The sequence below is a fragment of the Brassica napus genome, chromosome C4 (genome assembly GCF_020379485.1).
Source record: "Brassica napus cultivar Da-Ae chromosome C4, Da-Ae, whole genome shotgun sequence".
In the NCBI taxonomy this organism is placed as follows: Eukaryota; Viridiplantae; Streptophyta; class Magnoliopsida; order Brassicales; family Brassicaceae; genus Brassica; species Brassica napus.
The window spans coordinates 6,503,938-6,520,550 of record NC_063447.1 but is presented as its reverse complement, the minus strand read 5'-3'; the positions used below and the strand labels follow the sequence as shown (position 1 = coordinate 6,520,550).

The 16,613-nt window shown below is 33.9% G+C and overlaps 2 protein-coding genes and 1 pseudogene across 2 annotated transcripts; all 3 read left to right on the top strand.

The window, feature by feature from the left end:
* The first annotated feature begins 35 nt into the window (after window positions 1–35).
* On the top strand, window positions 36–1,715 carry LOC125585081 (annotated as a pseudogene).
* Window positions 1,716–2,941: 1,226 nt separating this feature from the next.
* LOC125585080 (endoplasmic reticulum oxidoreductin-2-like) lies at window positions 2,942–5,764 on the top strand. The gene is made up of 9 exons (XM_048753466.1): window positions 2,942–3,253; window positions 3,637–3,771; window positions 3,865–4,111; window positions 4,265–4,375; window positions 4,488–4,606; window positions 4,703–4,807; window positions 4,898–5,106; window positions 5,223–5,346; window positions 5,443–5,764. Exons 1-9 carry the CDS (start codon window positions 3,089–3,091, stop codon window positions 5,587–5,589), a joined length of 1,362 nt encoding a protein of 453 aa, XP_048609423.1. The 5' UTR covers window positions 2,942–3,088; the 3' UTR covers window positions 5,590–5,764.
* A 5,481-nt stretch (window positions 5,765–11,245) lies between these two features.
* On the top strand, window positions 11,246–14,527 carry LOC125585079 (E3 ubiquitin-protein ligase WAV3-like). The gene is made up of 2 exons (XM_048753465.1): window positions 11,246–11,706; window positions 12,515–14,527. The coding sequence occupies exons 1-2, from the start codon at window positions 11,494–11,496 to the stop codon at window positions 14,264–14,266; spliced, it is 1,965 nt and encodes a 654-aa protein (XP_048609422.1). The 5' UTR covers window positions 11,246–11,493; the 3' UTR covers window positions 14,267–14,527.
* The last annotated feature ends 2,086 nt before the right edge of the window (window positions 14,528–16,613 follow it).

The window sequence follows — 16,613 nt, the reverse complement described above, 5'->3', positions numbered from 1 at the left end:
TCAGCAGTGGGTTTCCTTTACCTGGAGCATCTGAGTCTTGCAAGTACAAGACATCAGGTTGGAATCTGAACAATACAGCTAAGCTTCCTGGCTTCTTCTATCGGTATGAAGACTGTGAATCAGTTGGTGTTCCTCGTCTAAGTGTAGGAATGTTTCTGTCTTCCCAATTGTGGGTAAGTTTTCATCAGTTGAAGCTTTGCAATCTAATTTGCTTGTTTAATCTCATATATATCTGTTGATGTGCAGAAATCTGAAAAGGACAGACTCTACTCGCTCTGCTATTTGCATATGGGAGCTCCTAGAGTGTGGTACTCTGTAGCAGGGTGTCATCGTTCCAAGGTGATGAACTTATTCCCTGAGATGTCAGGAGAACTACAGTCAAAGATAAGCCGTGAACCTGTAAGTACTTAAAACCACACTAAGCATTTTAAACACTTAAGAGTCTCGGTTAGTTTTACAAGTGAAGCGCTGATTCATTTGGCAGGTGATGATAATGTCTCCATACGCACTAAACATGGAAGGCATACCAGTGACCCGGTGTGTCCAAAACCCTGGCCAGTATGTATATTGTTTCCAGGGTCTTGTTACTCTGCAGTTAACTGTGGCTTCAACTGTTTGGAGAAAGCAAACTTTGCTCCCATAGATTGGTGCCCCATGGGGATGTTGCTGTTCATCAGAATCAAGAGAAGAAGAAGAAATCATTAATATCGTATGATAAGATATTACTAGGAGCTGCAAGGGAAGCTGTCAAACACCTTAAGGAGTACTCTTTATCCAAGAAGAAAACAGCAGACAATATGAGATGGCTTAACGCGTGTGGTAGAGAGGGTTGTTCACCAGCATTGTTAAGGTATGCTCACTACCTCTTCTTTGCCTGTCTTGGGCCGCCATGAGATTTTGGGATATAGCCGATTTAGTAAGGGCTTCAATAATTTTTTTATTTATTTTTTTACAAATTTGGTGGTCTATTTCTATGTAATTTTCTTTAAAAGTTTGCGGCAATGGCCTATGCCGTCCCTCTGTCTGGTAGCTGTGAGGAACTTGCTTACTGCCTTTTTGCTTTGTTATCTTTTTGATGTAGTCAAGGGTGAAGCAAGAGAAGAGTAGAAGAGAGTTCCTTGCTAGTTCACTAAAGTCTCAGAGAATGGACAAGAGTTTTGATGACGTGAGCAAGAGGGAATGCTGTTTTTGTTTCGTGGATCTGCATTTCTTCGCGGTCCAGTGTTCGTGTTCCAATGAACGTTACTCGTGTCTGAGCCACGTTAGAATCTGTGTGCTTGTCCGAGTGGGAAGAAGAGTTTCTCTATAGGTACACCATAGATGAGCTGAATGTTCTTGTGGAGGCGTTGGAGCTGCAGAAACTCAGCGCTATGTTCAGATGGGGGAACTTTGATCGCAACTATTATGCTTCTTCTCCTGGGATTAAATTTCACAAGCTGGAGACAAAGGTAAGAGAGCAGATGAGGTTGTGCCTTGTAGTGATAACAATAACACAAGGAAAGATGTGAAGCTGGAGGGAAGGAGCAGGGTAAGACTAAAGTAAAGGCGAGGTCGATCATGGAGATAATGAAGGGAGATGATGATGAGTCCGGGCCTGTGCAGCCTTGTTCTAATAAACCAAGCAAGACATGCGATGGTTCTGCTGTCAACACTGCAAAGAAACCAAAGCATGGATGAGAAAATAGAATGTTTTGTTTTTATGTAGTTTTGAGTTGTAGAATAAAGACTCTTTGTTTTTTTTTTGCTTTGGTTGAATAATCCAATCCTTTGTACAATATTTTGCTAGAGAATTCCAGTGTAAGAACAATGAAAATTCATCATTTCAATCTATTAAAATTTATTCCAAAATCAAGTAAAATTTAATAACACCAGATTTGATTTCTATTTAAAAAACCATTCAGTGAATTGATTTGTTAAATTGATAAATTCTCATTGCTGTTCAAAAGTGAAAATATAGTATTACTTAGTAGGAGTTATTGGTTGTTGTATTTTAATGGATTTGAAAATCCAAACTAAATTTAGTGTTATTGGTTCTATGATTTTCAAATCTGTATTAAAATCATGTGTTATTGGTTTAATGATTCATAAATTCTGTATCAAATCAAGTGTTATTCAATCGTACGGATTTACTAATAATTTGATTTTATAATGGATTTGAATGGATTTGTTTGGATTTTTTAGTTAAAAATACAAAGACTCAAATCCGAGGAAAAAAACCTCCGGATTTGCATATTTTACTTGGATTTATAAATAATATATGGATTTCTAAATCAATCAAAATATATGTTAATAGATATTTTAAAATCCCGTTCTATTAAAATAGTATAAATAACAAATTCTCAAGATCTATTAGTTTTTGAATGTGTTTTAGTTAAAAATATTAAAATTTAAATAATATAGTTTTAGATAGAATTATAGAATGTTTAATGTAACATCACAATAATTTCATAATCAACCCAAAATATTAAAAACTCAATAAAAGTCGAATCATTTCAGATTTTTCTCAAATACTATACAACCATTATAACACTTGATTTGATATAGTTACAAATCCATTCAAATCCATTATAAAATCAAATATACTAGTAAATCCGTACGATTGAATAACAGTTGATTTGATATAGAATTTATGAATTATTAAACCAATAACACCTGATTTTAATACAGATTTGAAAATCACAGAACCGATAACAGTAGATTTAGTTCGGATTTTCAAATCCATTAAAATATAACAACCAACGACCTCTGCTTAAAAAAAAATAAAGTAAACAACCACTACAATATGATTTTTGATTGAATTTATAATTTATTTATTCAGTAACCCCACTTAAAAATGCAGGAAAATAATAAATAGTGCCCGTAGCCGTTGGATCTGATGACTTTTTGCGGTCGCCGTTGGTTTCTGATAGCTGCGGTTTCATTAAAACGTCGTTCGAATGAGAAACGCCCACGCCACATGCTCTTAGCATTTATACGCCGGAGATTTCTCGTCGTCGCCTGTACCATAGTTTTCTCTCGCACCAAAACCTAACACTAACACAGACTTATATCCTCACCGCGTAGATTCACTCCTCCTGGTGATAATATAATGGCGGACACGGACGTCGGAAACGTGAACGCAAAGGAGAAACGATCGCCGAAGCGATTGATTTTGCTGATCGGAGCTATAGCCGTCGTCGCGGCCGCTGTGCTTTTGAATGCTCAGAAGTCGTCGATTTTCGGTTTCACCGGGAAAATATGCAATTGCCGTAAGTTAGGTATCTCTCTTTTAAGCTCGTGTAAGTTTCTGATTAGGGGAGCGTCGAATTGATCTTCGTCTACTTTGAGATCGTGATTAGGTTTAGGTTTACTTATAGTGTTTTTGCTATATCAAAACTAAGAATCTATTCAAATCAGAAGAACTAATCAGGAGGCTTGAATCAGTTACGAATTAGAAGCTGAATAATCAATATATATATATATTGATATATATTATATATTATACATATTTAATGGAATTAGAAGCTGAATGATCTAATAAGTATTAACTATTTTAATTTTGGGAGTTCGAGGCTAATGTTTCATCAGGCTAAGACCTGCAGCTAGAAACTAGTATGTTGGGGGTTTTGTTTTCTTATATTATTCATTTGTATATAGGCTGAGAAGCAGAAGTACATTGGGATGGTTGAAGACTGTTGTTGTGATTACGAGACGGTGAATAAGCTGAACACTGAGGTGTTGCATCCACTGCTTCAAGACCTTGTTAAGACACCCTTTTACCGATATTTCAAGGTTTGTTTTTCTCTCCTCTTCATCTTCTTGAGATTTGGTTTAGGATTTGGAGGTAGGTATATGTTTTGATTAGCTTTGGATCCATTTTTATAGGTTAAACTGTGGTGTGATTGCCCGTTTTGGCCTGATGATGGCATGTGCCGGTTAAGAGACTGTAGTGTTTGTGAGTGTCCTGAGAGCGAGTTCCCTGAGCCGTTTAAGAAGGCTTTAAGCAAAGACAATCCTGTTTGCCAAGAAGGGAAGCCACAAGGTGCTGTTGACCGTACCGTAGACACTAGAGCCTTCACGGGGTGGACTGTCACTGATAATCCCTGGACTAGTGATGATGAAACTGACAATGGTCTGTCTACTTAACCTTTTCCATCACCATGCAAATTATCATTTGTTTCTATACCACTCAGTTCTGGCTCATGTGTGTAATAAAGTAGTGCTTCTAGTATTGAATCTTTATTGGGGTAGATGTAGTTTTTGATGACAAAATACATGATTTCAGGTGAAATGACGTATGTTAATCTTTTGCTGAATCCTGAACGGTACACTGGCTATATTGGTCCGTCTGCTAGAAGGATATGGGATGCTATATACTCTGAGAACTGTCCCAAATGTAAGCTTCACTATTTGTTTATTTATATCCTACCCTCTTTATTCTCCAAGTGGCTGCTCAATTCATGGATTTCTAATCCCTTCAATCATATTGCCTTCTATCTGATGAGTAGATGCATCTGAACAGTCTTGCCAAGAGGAAAAGATATTGTACAAACTGGTCTCTGGTCTTCACTCATCTATTACAGTTCATATAGCTTCAGATTATTTACTTGATGAAGCTAAAAACGTGGTAAGATCTGCCTCAGGAATCTCTCTTGTCCGCTATGTATGTTCTTTTAGCAGAATTAGAAAATCATCTAATGATCTCCATTTTTTTGTGTTTCAGTGGGGTCAAAACCTAACATTGTTGTATGATCGTGTGTTAAGATACCCAGATCGTGTTCGAAACCTATACTTCACATTTTTGTTTGTTCTCAGAGCAGTAACAAAGGTTAGTTTTCTTTATCGGAATCCAAAAAAGGGGGTCAGTGGTCTAGAATAATCACAAATAGTTTTTTCTCCTCGCTTTTGTGATTTGTAGGCAGAAAATTACTTGGTAGAAGCTGAATATGAGACTGGTAAAGACAACGTCATCGAGGACTTGAAGACCAAATCTCTTATGAAAAAACTAGTTAGTGATCCTAAGACGAGAGCAGCTTGTCCACTACCATTTGATGAAGCCAAGCTCTGGAAGGGCCAACGTGGTCCAGAACTGAAACAACAAATACAAAAACAGTTCAGAAACATAAGGTTATTCTTTTTACCCTTTATTTCCAGCGAGTGTCTCTGCTTGCCACTGGTCTTTCTTGAGCAATAAGTTGTAGCTAAGTTGAATGCTTTATTTATATTCATTGATGTCCTTGCAGTGCAATAATGGACTGTGTAGGCTGTGAGAAATGTCGTCTATGGGGAAAACTTCAGATTCTTGGTCTCGGCACTGCATTGAAAATCCTTTTCACTGTCAACGGTGAAGACAATCTGCGTCATAATGTGTGTTCCTACTCTTAAACCACACCCTCATAGACATCTTCATGTTTTTGAAGTCTCATGCATTGTATGTTTACTAAATTATTATTTTTATTGCAGCTCGAACTGCAAAGGAATGAAGTGATTGCGCTGATGAATCTACTCAACCGATTATCTGAATCAGTGAGGTTTGTTCATGAAATGAGTCCTGTGGCCGAGAGAATCGCAGGAGATGGAAAAACCAAACCAAATCATAACCGAACATAATTAGGTGATTGTTCGGTTCGGTTTTAAACCGTAAAAACCGAACAGGTTTTCCGTTTCCTAGTATATTGATTCTATTTTCTCTATTGTAGATCTACCTAATTGTTTACATTCTGGCTAATCAGACTTTTGTTGTCACTATCTTCTTCTTTTTAATTGTCAACCTTATTTTACTTTACAGTATTAGTGACTAATGAAGAAACACACAAATCTAACATCAATTGTTCTATGAATATAGTTATAGTGTCATAGTTAGTAGAAACATTCCAAAGGTCTAAATAAATCATGTAGACAATTATAAATACTCTCTTGGATCCTTTTTGCATTTCTAAATTTCTGAAGTATATTTTTTTTTTCATTGACTAACCCATAATAGTTTTTTTTTTCACATGTTAATGGAAAAAAATAACATTTGTGAAAAATCACTCAAGAACCAAAAAGAATCAAGATAAACCGGATAAAAATATCATATAGTTTATTCTATTGGTAATCATGCAAAAACACCAAATATTTTGAACTGATTCTCACAGGTAATGCAACTATGCACTATGAAAGGAGGATGCCAGCAAATTTACAAAGTATATCACAATATTGAAACACCTAATAAAGATACTATCAAAAGAGTTCAGCTTTTGCGGTTGACTTGCAAGAAATAGTGCTAAGACATAAAGAGACACTATAAAGGGAATCCTATCCTCCAACCTCAATGAACACACCTTTTGATTATCTGTTCTTTACTATTGCTTCACCACATAAAGCTTTTCCCTTTTTTTTAGTTTTTTTTATTATAAATAGTCTAACCAAACACAAGTAGACTAATGCCATAATCTACAACTGGTCTGCAAATTATAATCAGGAGAAAGAGAAAAATCTGTCTAACAAAACTGAGCCATCACTTAGTTAATTCTCCAAACTTTGACGTCTAATTAAACTTTGATGATCTCTTACGATGAGTGTGTGAATTTGGAATTCATTGTCTTTGATGTTTTATTTTTCTTGTAGCGTTAAGGTATATATAAATTTGCATGGCGAAAAGATTTGAGAATTTTTGTTTTTATTCCCTCCTTTATACAAAGCTGAAGTCTTTCGAATATCCATCTCTTCCAGAAAAGATAGTGTTTTTGAAGAACAAAAGATATTACAAAAGGCAGTGGGAACAGACAAAGGCCAACGATAAAAAGATGCTCGTTCTTCCAGTATCAGAAAAATATTCATCTCCATTAAGTATTTTATTTCATTTTCTTTACTTTGGCTCAAACTTTTCTCTTTTGCCCACTTTTCTTTTTGCTCCCTTTAAATTTTGAATATTGATTTATCCAAGTTAAGTTGGTAGCTGCAAACTATTAGGTACAACCCAATAGCTGTCAGTCATGTCGACGTTCTTGGGTGATACCAATAGCATTCTATCAGTGATGGTGAAAGTTTCTGTACAACTGTTCTAAGGGTAGGGAGCACAGGGATCGAACTCCATAATTGATCACTTCCCGAGCTTAATGTTTCTCCTGAAAATTTACGTATACATCTTAGACTAGTTGGTCTATGGGCTGGCTTTAGGTTTAAATGATTCACATGATGGAGGGTATCTAAAGAATCACTTCATTTCACAACTATTTGAACTTAAAGTCTGGAATACCTAAATTACCAATTACCAATATATATATATCGACTGTTTTTACTAAATATTAGCTTAATCTCACATAGAAGTATGCTTAGAATACCTTTTTTGTTTGTAGGTCACCCATATTTTAAGAAAAATATAAACACAATTAATAGTGAAGCATTCCTAGAAAGATTCCGAAAAAGAAAAAATGCATATTAGTAATATATACTCAAATGTATAAGTAATGATTCGTTATGCACTACCATTATTTATAGAATTCGGACATTATGTATATACACTCTCACAAATAGTGATTTGTCATGCATAAACATTATTTGTAGAATTCGTACTGCATATCATAACCAGTGAAGGTGAGACTAGGTCTGGACACGGATCGGATATCGGGGTTTTTGAAGGTATTTGTGATTTGCTTCGTATGTCACGGATATCTAATTTTTCGATTTGCTTTGCTTCGGAAAAATACGGATATTCAGAAAAACGGATATCCAGAAAATAAATAGATATTTGCGGATATATACGAATACTTACGGATATCTCATATGTTTTTATTAATACAAATAATCTTAAAAATTTGATACAATTTTTTTTTGTAAATTTTTTTTGCATGATATATATGATAAAAATTAAAAGAAGGAGTGAATCTACATATTTAGTAATTTTTTTGAACTTAGTTAACAATTATAATAACACAAAACTTAAGAAAAAAAATTATAATTGTCATAAATGTGTTCTTTTTCTTTTATGTAATACTTTTATATAAGTAATAATGTGAATAGAATTTATCAAATCTTATGTTAGAATAATAATTATATAATTTTATACATTAAAAACTTTAAATATAATCAAGATATACATGTATTTATATATTCTCGGATCGGATCAGATATTCGCTTCCCAAAATTTTAATATTTTTGATTTGCTTCGATTTTGACAGATATTGATTTTTAGTATTTGCTTTGCTTCAAAAGTTTACGAATATTCAAAATTTTCGGATCGAATCGAAACAAATAACAAATTGAATCAAATTTAACCGATAAAATGCCACGCCCTAGGTGAGACTACATCATAGTCCACACAATATCATATTGGTAACCTATGATGCCACTTTATAACTTCCTCATGATCGTTTCCGGCCATAAATTATATATACACATCACGTTTGACCTTAACGCATTCATGATTATTCATCATTCATTAGGTACATACATATATGAAAAGCATAAATGAACCAACAAGATCTTATATTAACATACAGTATACTGTATATGTTTTTATTTAATAATGCAAAGTTGAAACTAACGTAAAAATGGAGCCATCCGAGAATAGTGTTGACTGTTGAGAGGATTTTGCTAACGTTATGTGTGTTTGACCAGACAACATTGACCGCTCGAGCCCTTCGGCTTACGTCCTTCAAAGCTTTTTGTGTGGCCTTATTCGACACTCCTACAAAAACCAAAACACTTCGAAAATCTCTCCGAGACACACACGACACTTCTTGGATACACAAATTGACCTATTCATGTTTTAAAATGTTATTAGTAGTTTAAACTCTTTAATACAAACAAATAACTCATTAATCGAGTTTGACAAAAGAACACGATTGCCCCAATGAGAATATTTTGTAAAGTCGTTTCTATTTTTTCAGTTTTTTTTTTCTTAAGAAACTACATATCAAAGTTATCTTTAAATTAATTTCTTTAGTTTATCTAAACTATGATATTATTTGAAGAACTCATAATTATACGTTGAACACACTATATATTAAAATATATTAAAAATCTCACCTTTTTGAAAGCAGTATATGATCACTCTCGTCGGGATAATCAATGGGCATGCATGGTATAAGTTGATGTATTGTTTTAAACAATGCAGCAAACCCGTGGACGCATCATGAGTCGTTTTCAAGTGTTTCATAAGAGCAACCATGGGTCCAACTTATGTTATCGCAGTATTTTTGTTAGTGCCATCAAAAAACTTAGAGCTTTTTTTTTTGTATGGTGTGATTTGGGTAGGTGAGAATATTGCTTTAGAGTAGATGTTTCACGATTATTTGGTGTTTCTCCCGTATCCAATACACAAAAAAAAACGATATATACAATCTTCCAAGCGACATCTGATTCATTGATGTATGGAAATTATTGTGTCTCGTCAGTTTATGTGGCTCATGATTGTTGTCTTCTCATTTTGCCGATGATCCTTATTACGACTGCATAGTTTTGGACGCACCACAATATTGACTTTAATTGTATCCCCCTACTTTGTTTGAGATAAAGTAACTTTTGTTGAACCCTGTCACGTTTCTATCAAAGGGCAACTTGCACAGATTTCTATTGATGAGTGGCTGGTTTCGAAATGTTTACTAAAAACGAAAAAGTTTAACTTTTGTTTTTAATTTTTATAAAAAAGGTCGTTGGTGTAGGTATAGGTGGTTGTTAGCTTTATTAACATATGTTTTGGCTTTTCTTTCTTTTTGCCATTTTACGCATATATTATGTTTTAAGTTTGAAATACTATAAGTTTGTAAATTTACAACCTAGAGGAAAAGGGACGTATTATCTGTAATGTCTTGTCACTATATATTAAGACATAAATTATTGACAAAATATTCATACGTTAGATTTTTACTACAATTAGAGACTGAAATTGTTTTTCTGACCAAGGTTTATGCTCCTACTTTTTCAGCTAAAGTTTCAGATTTTTGAAAATGACTTCAGAAAAATACAGCTTACAACTTAAGAGAGTCATTTTACCAAAAAAAAAAAAAAAAAAACTTAAGAAAGTCTCCTGGCATTTAAAAATGGATGAAAATATAATTGACATCTTTACTCGAAGCTCTCTAGCTACAAAAGGAAAGGGATATGCGCTCAGATCAATTCCAATTGTTCAGTTTTTGATGAGAAATAAAAGAGGAGAAAATTCGATTTTGTAAGAGAAATCTGACAAGTTCAGTTATATGGTATATAGTTGCAAACTAAATGGTAATCTCTCCGTTTCTAATTGTAAGTAGTTTTACTTAAAAGCACGAATATTTAGAAAATTATTATTTAAAAGAATATATCATTTAACCAATTAATTTAACCAATTATTAAAAATCTAATATTATTTCATTGGTCACACAATATCCAATAAATAAAAAAAAATACATTGAAATATGTAAACTATTAAACAAACTCTTTTTGGTAAAAAAAAGGAAATGAATTAGTGCACGTGTGCTCCCAAAACCTCATCATCACAGAGTCATGTGCAAAGTCAAATAAAAACTCACTTATCATTATGGATCGCACCAAACATAATTTAAAAAAAACCATCGTAATTCAGTTGTTTCCATCATTCTACTTCCTCTCATCATTTCACCTTCCCTCATCATACCTTCTATTTTCTTCCCAACGTATGTGTGTTTTACATTCATAGCCATCTATTTTTGCTATAGCAGATAACTAAACATTTTTCAATCATATTGATTTTCTAAATTTATTATATTTTTTTGACATCAACATAAACAGATTCACTAAAACTCTGCAAACAATTTATTTTAATTTTTTAAAATTAAATTTCTATATTTTAAGTTTTTTTACTAATTAATATTGATAAATTGCAAAGTTTATTTTAAAAATATTAATTGAGAATATTTAGTTTGATTATCAACTTTTTAAAAATAAAAACTATATAAGCTTGATAATAAATATTTATTATATATTTAATATTCATGAAACTCACAAAAAATAGACGAAGTGTCATTTACACATGAATATTTGGATATTTGGTTCAGTTTATTTTTGTTGTTTCAGATAATAAATATATCATTGTCTAGATATTGTTTTAAAAAAAAATTATTGTAGAAATGATACCAAGTTACAATTTAAACTTAACAATATAATGCAATGATTCATACTAGTTCCATCATTGCGTTACTATCCTAAATCCCAAAGCAAAGGTCAAAATGATTTAGATGGCATAAAGCAGAAGCATTAATTAACTTTATACTATCCCCTTTTTCTTTTTCCACTTGGATTTAATTATTAATGAAACAAAGACCCAAAACAAAGGTCAAAATAAGTCGCAAATCTCAAAGCCTTTGCTCAATCTCTTCTTCTTAACTCTCTCTCGTCACAACTCACCACCACTTCACACTTCCACTGACTCATCTTCTACTCACCAGAAGAAGAAACGTTTCTCTCAGTTCTTGATTCCGTACTTCAAACTTGTCTCTGCTTCTTTCTTCTTCTTCTTGTGTGGTTCCTCTTTTAGACTCTTACTGTTTCTAGGTTTTAATCAAAATCCAAAGAATGGGAACTAAATGGAGGAAGATGAAACTGGCTTTGGGTCTGAACCTCTGCACTTACCTCCCACGAACCCTAGAGGAATCACCTCCTGCTTTGAACTCCACAGAGAGATTATCAGATGTTGCTCTGCTCTCTCCTCTAAACTGGCCCATGACCCCAACACCTTCCTCTCACGGTCTCAAATTATCCAGAAACAGCTCCAAAAAATCTTCAAAGGTTTGATTTTTAACAAGACCCACTCTCTCATCATTGTTTCCCACTTCCTGTAGGAGTTGACTTTTGGAATTGAGTTTGTCTTCTTCCTGTCTTTTTTGGTTTCTTCTTGTCTTAATTTTAAAATCTCTCTAGCCATTGAAAGGTTTGATTTTTAAGTGTTGTTTCTTGTGAAAATTGATATATAGAGTCTTGAATTAGATTTAATTTGGGAAAATGCTCAAGAAAAACATCATTCAGACACTTCTGTTTGTAGCTGTAATAAAGAAGGAAACTTGATTGTTTCTCTATATCAATAACTGCTTAAAATAGTTAACTTTTAAGTGTTGTCTTGAATTAGATTTTTTGTTTGTAGCTGTCATAAAGGAGGAAACTTGATTATTTCTGTTTGTAGCTGTAATAAAGGAGGAAACTTGATTGTTTCTCTATATCAATAGCTGCTTAAAAGTAGTTAATTTCAGTTATAGTTAAAAATTACTTAGTTTCTTGCTATAGGAATTGTCTTAAAGATGAGTACTTTGATTAGTTTCTTTTGTCTATCTAAAACATGTGCTCATTGCTTTTGTTTTTAAGTGTTGTCTTGAATTAGATTTTTGTTTGTAGCTGTCATAAAGGAGGAAACTTGATTATTTCTGTTTGTGGCTGTAATAAAGGAGGAAACTTGATTATATTCTCTATATCAATAGCTGCTTAAAAGTACTTGTAGTTTGGTTCTTGTTATGGTGATTGGCTTAAAGCTCAGTACTTTGATTAGTTTCTCTTTGTCTATCTATAAAACATGGACTCACTGCTTTTTTTTTGTGATGAGCAGACATGTTCTATATGCTTGACTAAGATGAAAGAAGGAGGAGGACACGCTCTTTTCACAGCAGAGTGCTCACACTCTTTCCATTTCCACTGCATTGCTTCAAATGTCAAACATGGGAACCAAGTCTGCCCTGTGTGCCGTGCCAAATGGAAAGAGATCCCAATGCAGCATCCTCCTTACCTCCTCCACCGCTTGCCTACACCTCGCCGAGTCATGAACCAAGGACGTGGTCAACCTCCTGAGCCCTCTATGTTCAACGACGATGAGCCTCTAGAGCAGCAGCTTGCATTCCCCGGTAAGAGCTTGAAAAAAATGATGGAGTTGAAGATACATCCTGAGGTTTCTTCTGTCCCAAGAGCCGAGTCTCGTGAGAAGTTTGATGTGTTGGTGCAACTTAGAGCTGCTGGTATGGTCACTGCTCCGCTTGATCTTGTTACGGTCCTTGACATCAGTGGAAGCATGGCTGGAACCAAGCTAGCTCTTCTCAAAAGAGCAATGGGGTTTGTGATTCAGAATCTTGGCGTTAACGATAGGCTTTCGGTTATTGCCTTCTCTTCCACTGCTCGTCGTCTCTTCCCTTTGACCAAGATGTCTGACTCCGGGAGGCATCTAGCTCTCCAAGCTGTGAACTCGCTGGTTGCAAACGGTGGGACCAACATCGCTGAAGGGCTAAGGAAAGGTGTGAAAGTGATGGAAGAGCGGAGAGATGAGAACCCTGTCGCTAGCGTTATCCTTTTGTCTGATGGGAGAGATACATACACCATGAACAACAACCAGCCTGATCCTAACTACAAGCTGCTGCTTCCTTTGTCTATGCACGGACGGTTCCAGATCCCTGTTCATTCTTTTGGGTTTGGATCTGATCATGATGCTTCGTTGATGCATTCTGTCTCTGAAGTCTCTGGAGGAACGTTCTCTTTTATAGAGAGTGAGGCTGTGATTCAGGACGCTCTTGCTCAGTGCATTGGTGGGCTTTTGAGTGTAGCGGTGCAGGAGCTGAGGCTGGAGATTGATGGTTTCTCCTCAGATGTTTGTCTTGGAACGATTAAAGCTGGGAGTTACTCAAGTCTTGTGGGTGGTGATGGTAGGTGGGGACGTGTAGACATTGGTGATCTCTACGCTGATGAGGAGAGAGACTTCTTGGTGTCTATCAACATCCCTGCTGAGAGACGTGGAGATGAGACGGAGGTTTTGAAGATGAGATGTGTCTACAAAGATCTTTTGACAAAGGAGGTTGTGACACTTGAGAGTCATGTCCTCAAGATTCAAAGACCAGAGACAGTTGGTGAAGAAGAAGCTGTTGTTGTGTCCATCGAAGTGGACAGGCAAAGAAACAGGTTTCTAGCTGCTGAGGCAATGGTGAAGGCGAGAGGTTTAGCAGAGGAGGGAGATTTAGCTGCAGCTGTTACTGTGATCCAGGAGTTTAGACAGGTGTTAGCAGAGACGGTGTCAGCAAGGTCCAACGATGGGTTTTGTGTGGCTTTGGATAGAGAGATGAAGGAGATGCAAGAGAGAATGGCGAGCAGGCATGTCTATGAGGTATCAGGAAGAGCTTACATTCTCTCTGGACTTAGTTCACACTCATGGCAAAGAGCTACATCAAGAGGAGAATCAGGAGACGGTTCTAGCTTTGTGCAGGCTTATAATTACCAGACTCCATCAATGGTTGAGATGCTAAATAGATCACAAGCCACATCGTATCATAGACTCATCCAGCCGTTGCTATCATATGTATCTCAACCAAAGCCAAGGTGAAAAATAGTGAGAAACCAATGTCTTTAGCTGTAACATGTTCCAGCTTTTTTTTGGGTCTAGTTTTGGGTTTTTTTTTGTGTAAAGAAATAAGAAAAAAAGCAGGCAAAGGGGTTTTGAAATGTGAATCTAAATTTGGCGGTTTTGTAAGTTGATGTTGTTTCAACTTGTCATGTAATGTGTATATTATTATTATATGTATGTTTCAAAAAAAAAAAACTATGCATTTGGCTATAAGTGGTTTCAGATTTTGTGGCAAAGCAACCAGTGATTATGTAAGATTCCAAATTTCCAATACTCCTTTGTAACGGCACAAGCCACAAAGGTGTAGAATCGGTAACAATGTGTTACTTGGATCTCTTGTATTATATGCAGCCTTTTGGAACCCGACCCCGACCCGCGGTTGAACCAGTAAATCCGGTGACCAGAAAAAATCTGGTTACAAAACCCAATATTTAGAAACCCACAAAAATCCGCAAAAATCCAGTAAAACTCGGAAACCGATACCGGTTGAACCACCGATTAAACCAATAAATAACTTTTTTTTTTTTTTAAGTTTTTAATTATGTTTTATATCTAAGTTTCCAATTAAAAAGTTAGGTGTTGAGAAAAAAAAAGTTAGTTTTTCTCTTTTCAGTTTTATATTTATGATTTTTAGATTTTGATGAAAATTTTACTATGTTATCTGAAGAAAATGAAGGGAGCGATGGTAGAGAGAACCAATATTAGTTGATGTGATTTGGTGTTAGTTTATTTCCGCATTGACAATTTATTACAATGATCTTTTACTTTTGGTTTATTTTGTATTTGAAGTTTAATTTATTATTCACATTAGACATTTAAATATTTATAAATTTTATGTTTTAATTTTTTTTTTCATAACTCCTATCTTGTTAGAGAAAATTTTAGATAGTCTACACTATTTTTTGATATTTTGTATGTCAAATGAAAATAAAAATATAAAAATTAAAGTTAAGTATTTTCTAAATGTTTTTAAACATAAGATATGTACATATCCAAACTATTATTTTATGTTTTAAAAAACATTTATAAAATATTAACTTTAGTTTCTATATTTTTATTTACATAGATGAGATATTATTATATAATAAAATTAATTCATTTATTAACCTACGGTTCACCTGCGGTCGACCCACTGACCCAGTAACCCGATAAGTCGTCCGGTTCAGCGTTCAGATAGGATTTAAAAACATTGATTATATGTAAGTGTTTTTGAGGCCCTGATTGACAACATGTTCTTTGGACCTGATATGTACCAATCCGTCAAGTGTGCGGGATTTTGTAGTCTACCTAAAAGTATATCCAAAAACAATTTTACTTTTAGGCTTAAGAATCTTTAAATTTAAGGTTTATCCACACTTTGTGCGGATTAATATATATATTTTAATAAAAAATTATTAACGTTTTATACTTACGAAAATTTGGTTAATTACATAAATTTTTTGAAATATGCGTTTTTTTATTTTCTTTAACTAATCTTAATTGCTTATTGTGTAGACTTCTTTTTCTTATGATTTATACATGATTCTTTTGTTTGAAAGTCGAATTATTTACTTGACTGAATCTGATTTTAACATAATCTATATATAATAGCAAACCTTTATTTGTTTACATAATCTACATTGAAATTAACTTAAAAATTTAAACAATAATAATTAAATCAAATTAGATTACATATCAATCACCCATTGGTTCAACAGGTTAACCCTGGGGTTTAGCGTTTTTTTAAGATTTCATCATTTTTAAAGCGTTTTTTGAAGATTTCATAATTTTTAAACTAATGGTTATCTCTTAAAACCCAAACCATATTATATATTGCATCACCGAGTTTACATATTCAACCGCGGGTCCATTTTGGATTTAAAAACGCTGATTTAAATGAAAAATGTTTTAAATGGACAAAATTCTTACAAAGTAACAAAACATTTAAAACATTTTTAATGGGATTTTTCATCATATAATATCCCGCATTTTGAAAGCGTAGATCAATTTTTTGTAACTGTGGGTTATTACCTTGATCTATATGATTTTTAATTTTAAAAAAATTCAGTAAATCCAAACTGCATTATATACAGGTCTGGATCAATTATGGAAATACTGCTTGAAACTCAAACATCATAATAGAATAATTTTAAAATTATTTATTTTCTAATAAAAATTGTAAATTCATGCAAACTTTATCAAATGGTTAACAAAAATATATTTATGCTTTGAAAGAACGGATCAAAATAGTAATAGCTTCTAAATTGTTTAGGGATAAAAAGTAGTGCAAATTGATGGTTACAACTATTGTACAAATATATGATTAGAAAAAATCATTTCTAATTTA

What these genes read in the sequence shown, in the direction of transcription:
- LOC125585079 (XM_048753465.1), top strand. Translation starts at nt 11,494, where the DNA reads ATGGGAACTAAATGGAGGAAGATGAAACTGGCTTTGGGTCTGAACCTC. An exon ending in GCTCCAAAAAATCTTCAAAG is followed by an intron (nt 11,707 to 12,514) that starts GTTTGATTTTTA and finishes TGTGATGAGCAG; the next exon opens with ACATGTTCTATATGCTTGAC.
- LOC125585080 (XM_048753466.1), top strand. Translation starts at nt 3,089, where the DNA reads ATGGCGGACACGGACGTCGGAAACGTGAACGCAAAGGAGAAACGATCG. An exon ending in CCTTTTACCGATATTTCAAG is followed by an intron (nt 3,772 to 3,864) that starts GTTTGTTTTTCT and finishes CCATTTTTATAG; the next exon opens with GTTAAACTGTGGTGTGATTG. An exon ending in AAACAGTTCAGAAACATAAG is followed by an intron (nt 5,107 to 5,222) that starts GTTATTCTTTTT and finishes ATGTCCTTGCAG; the next exon opens with TGCAATAATGGACTGTGTAG.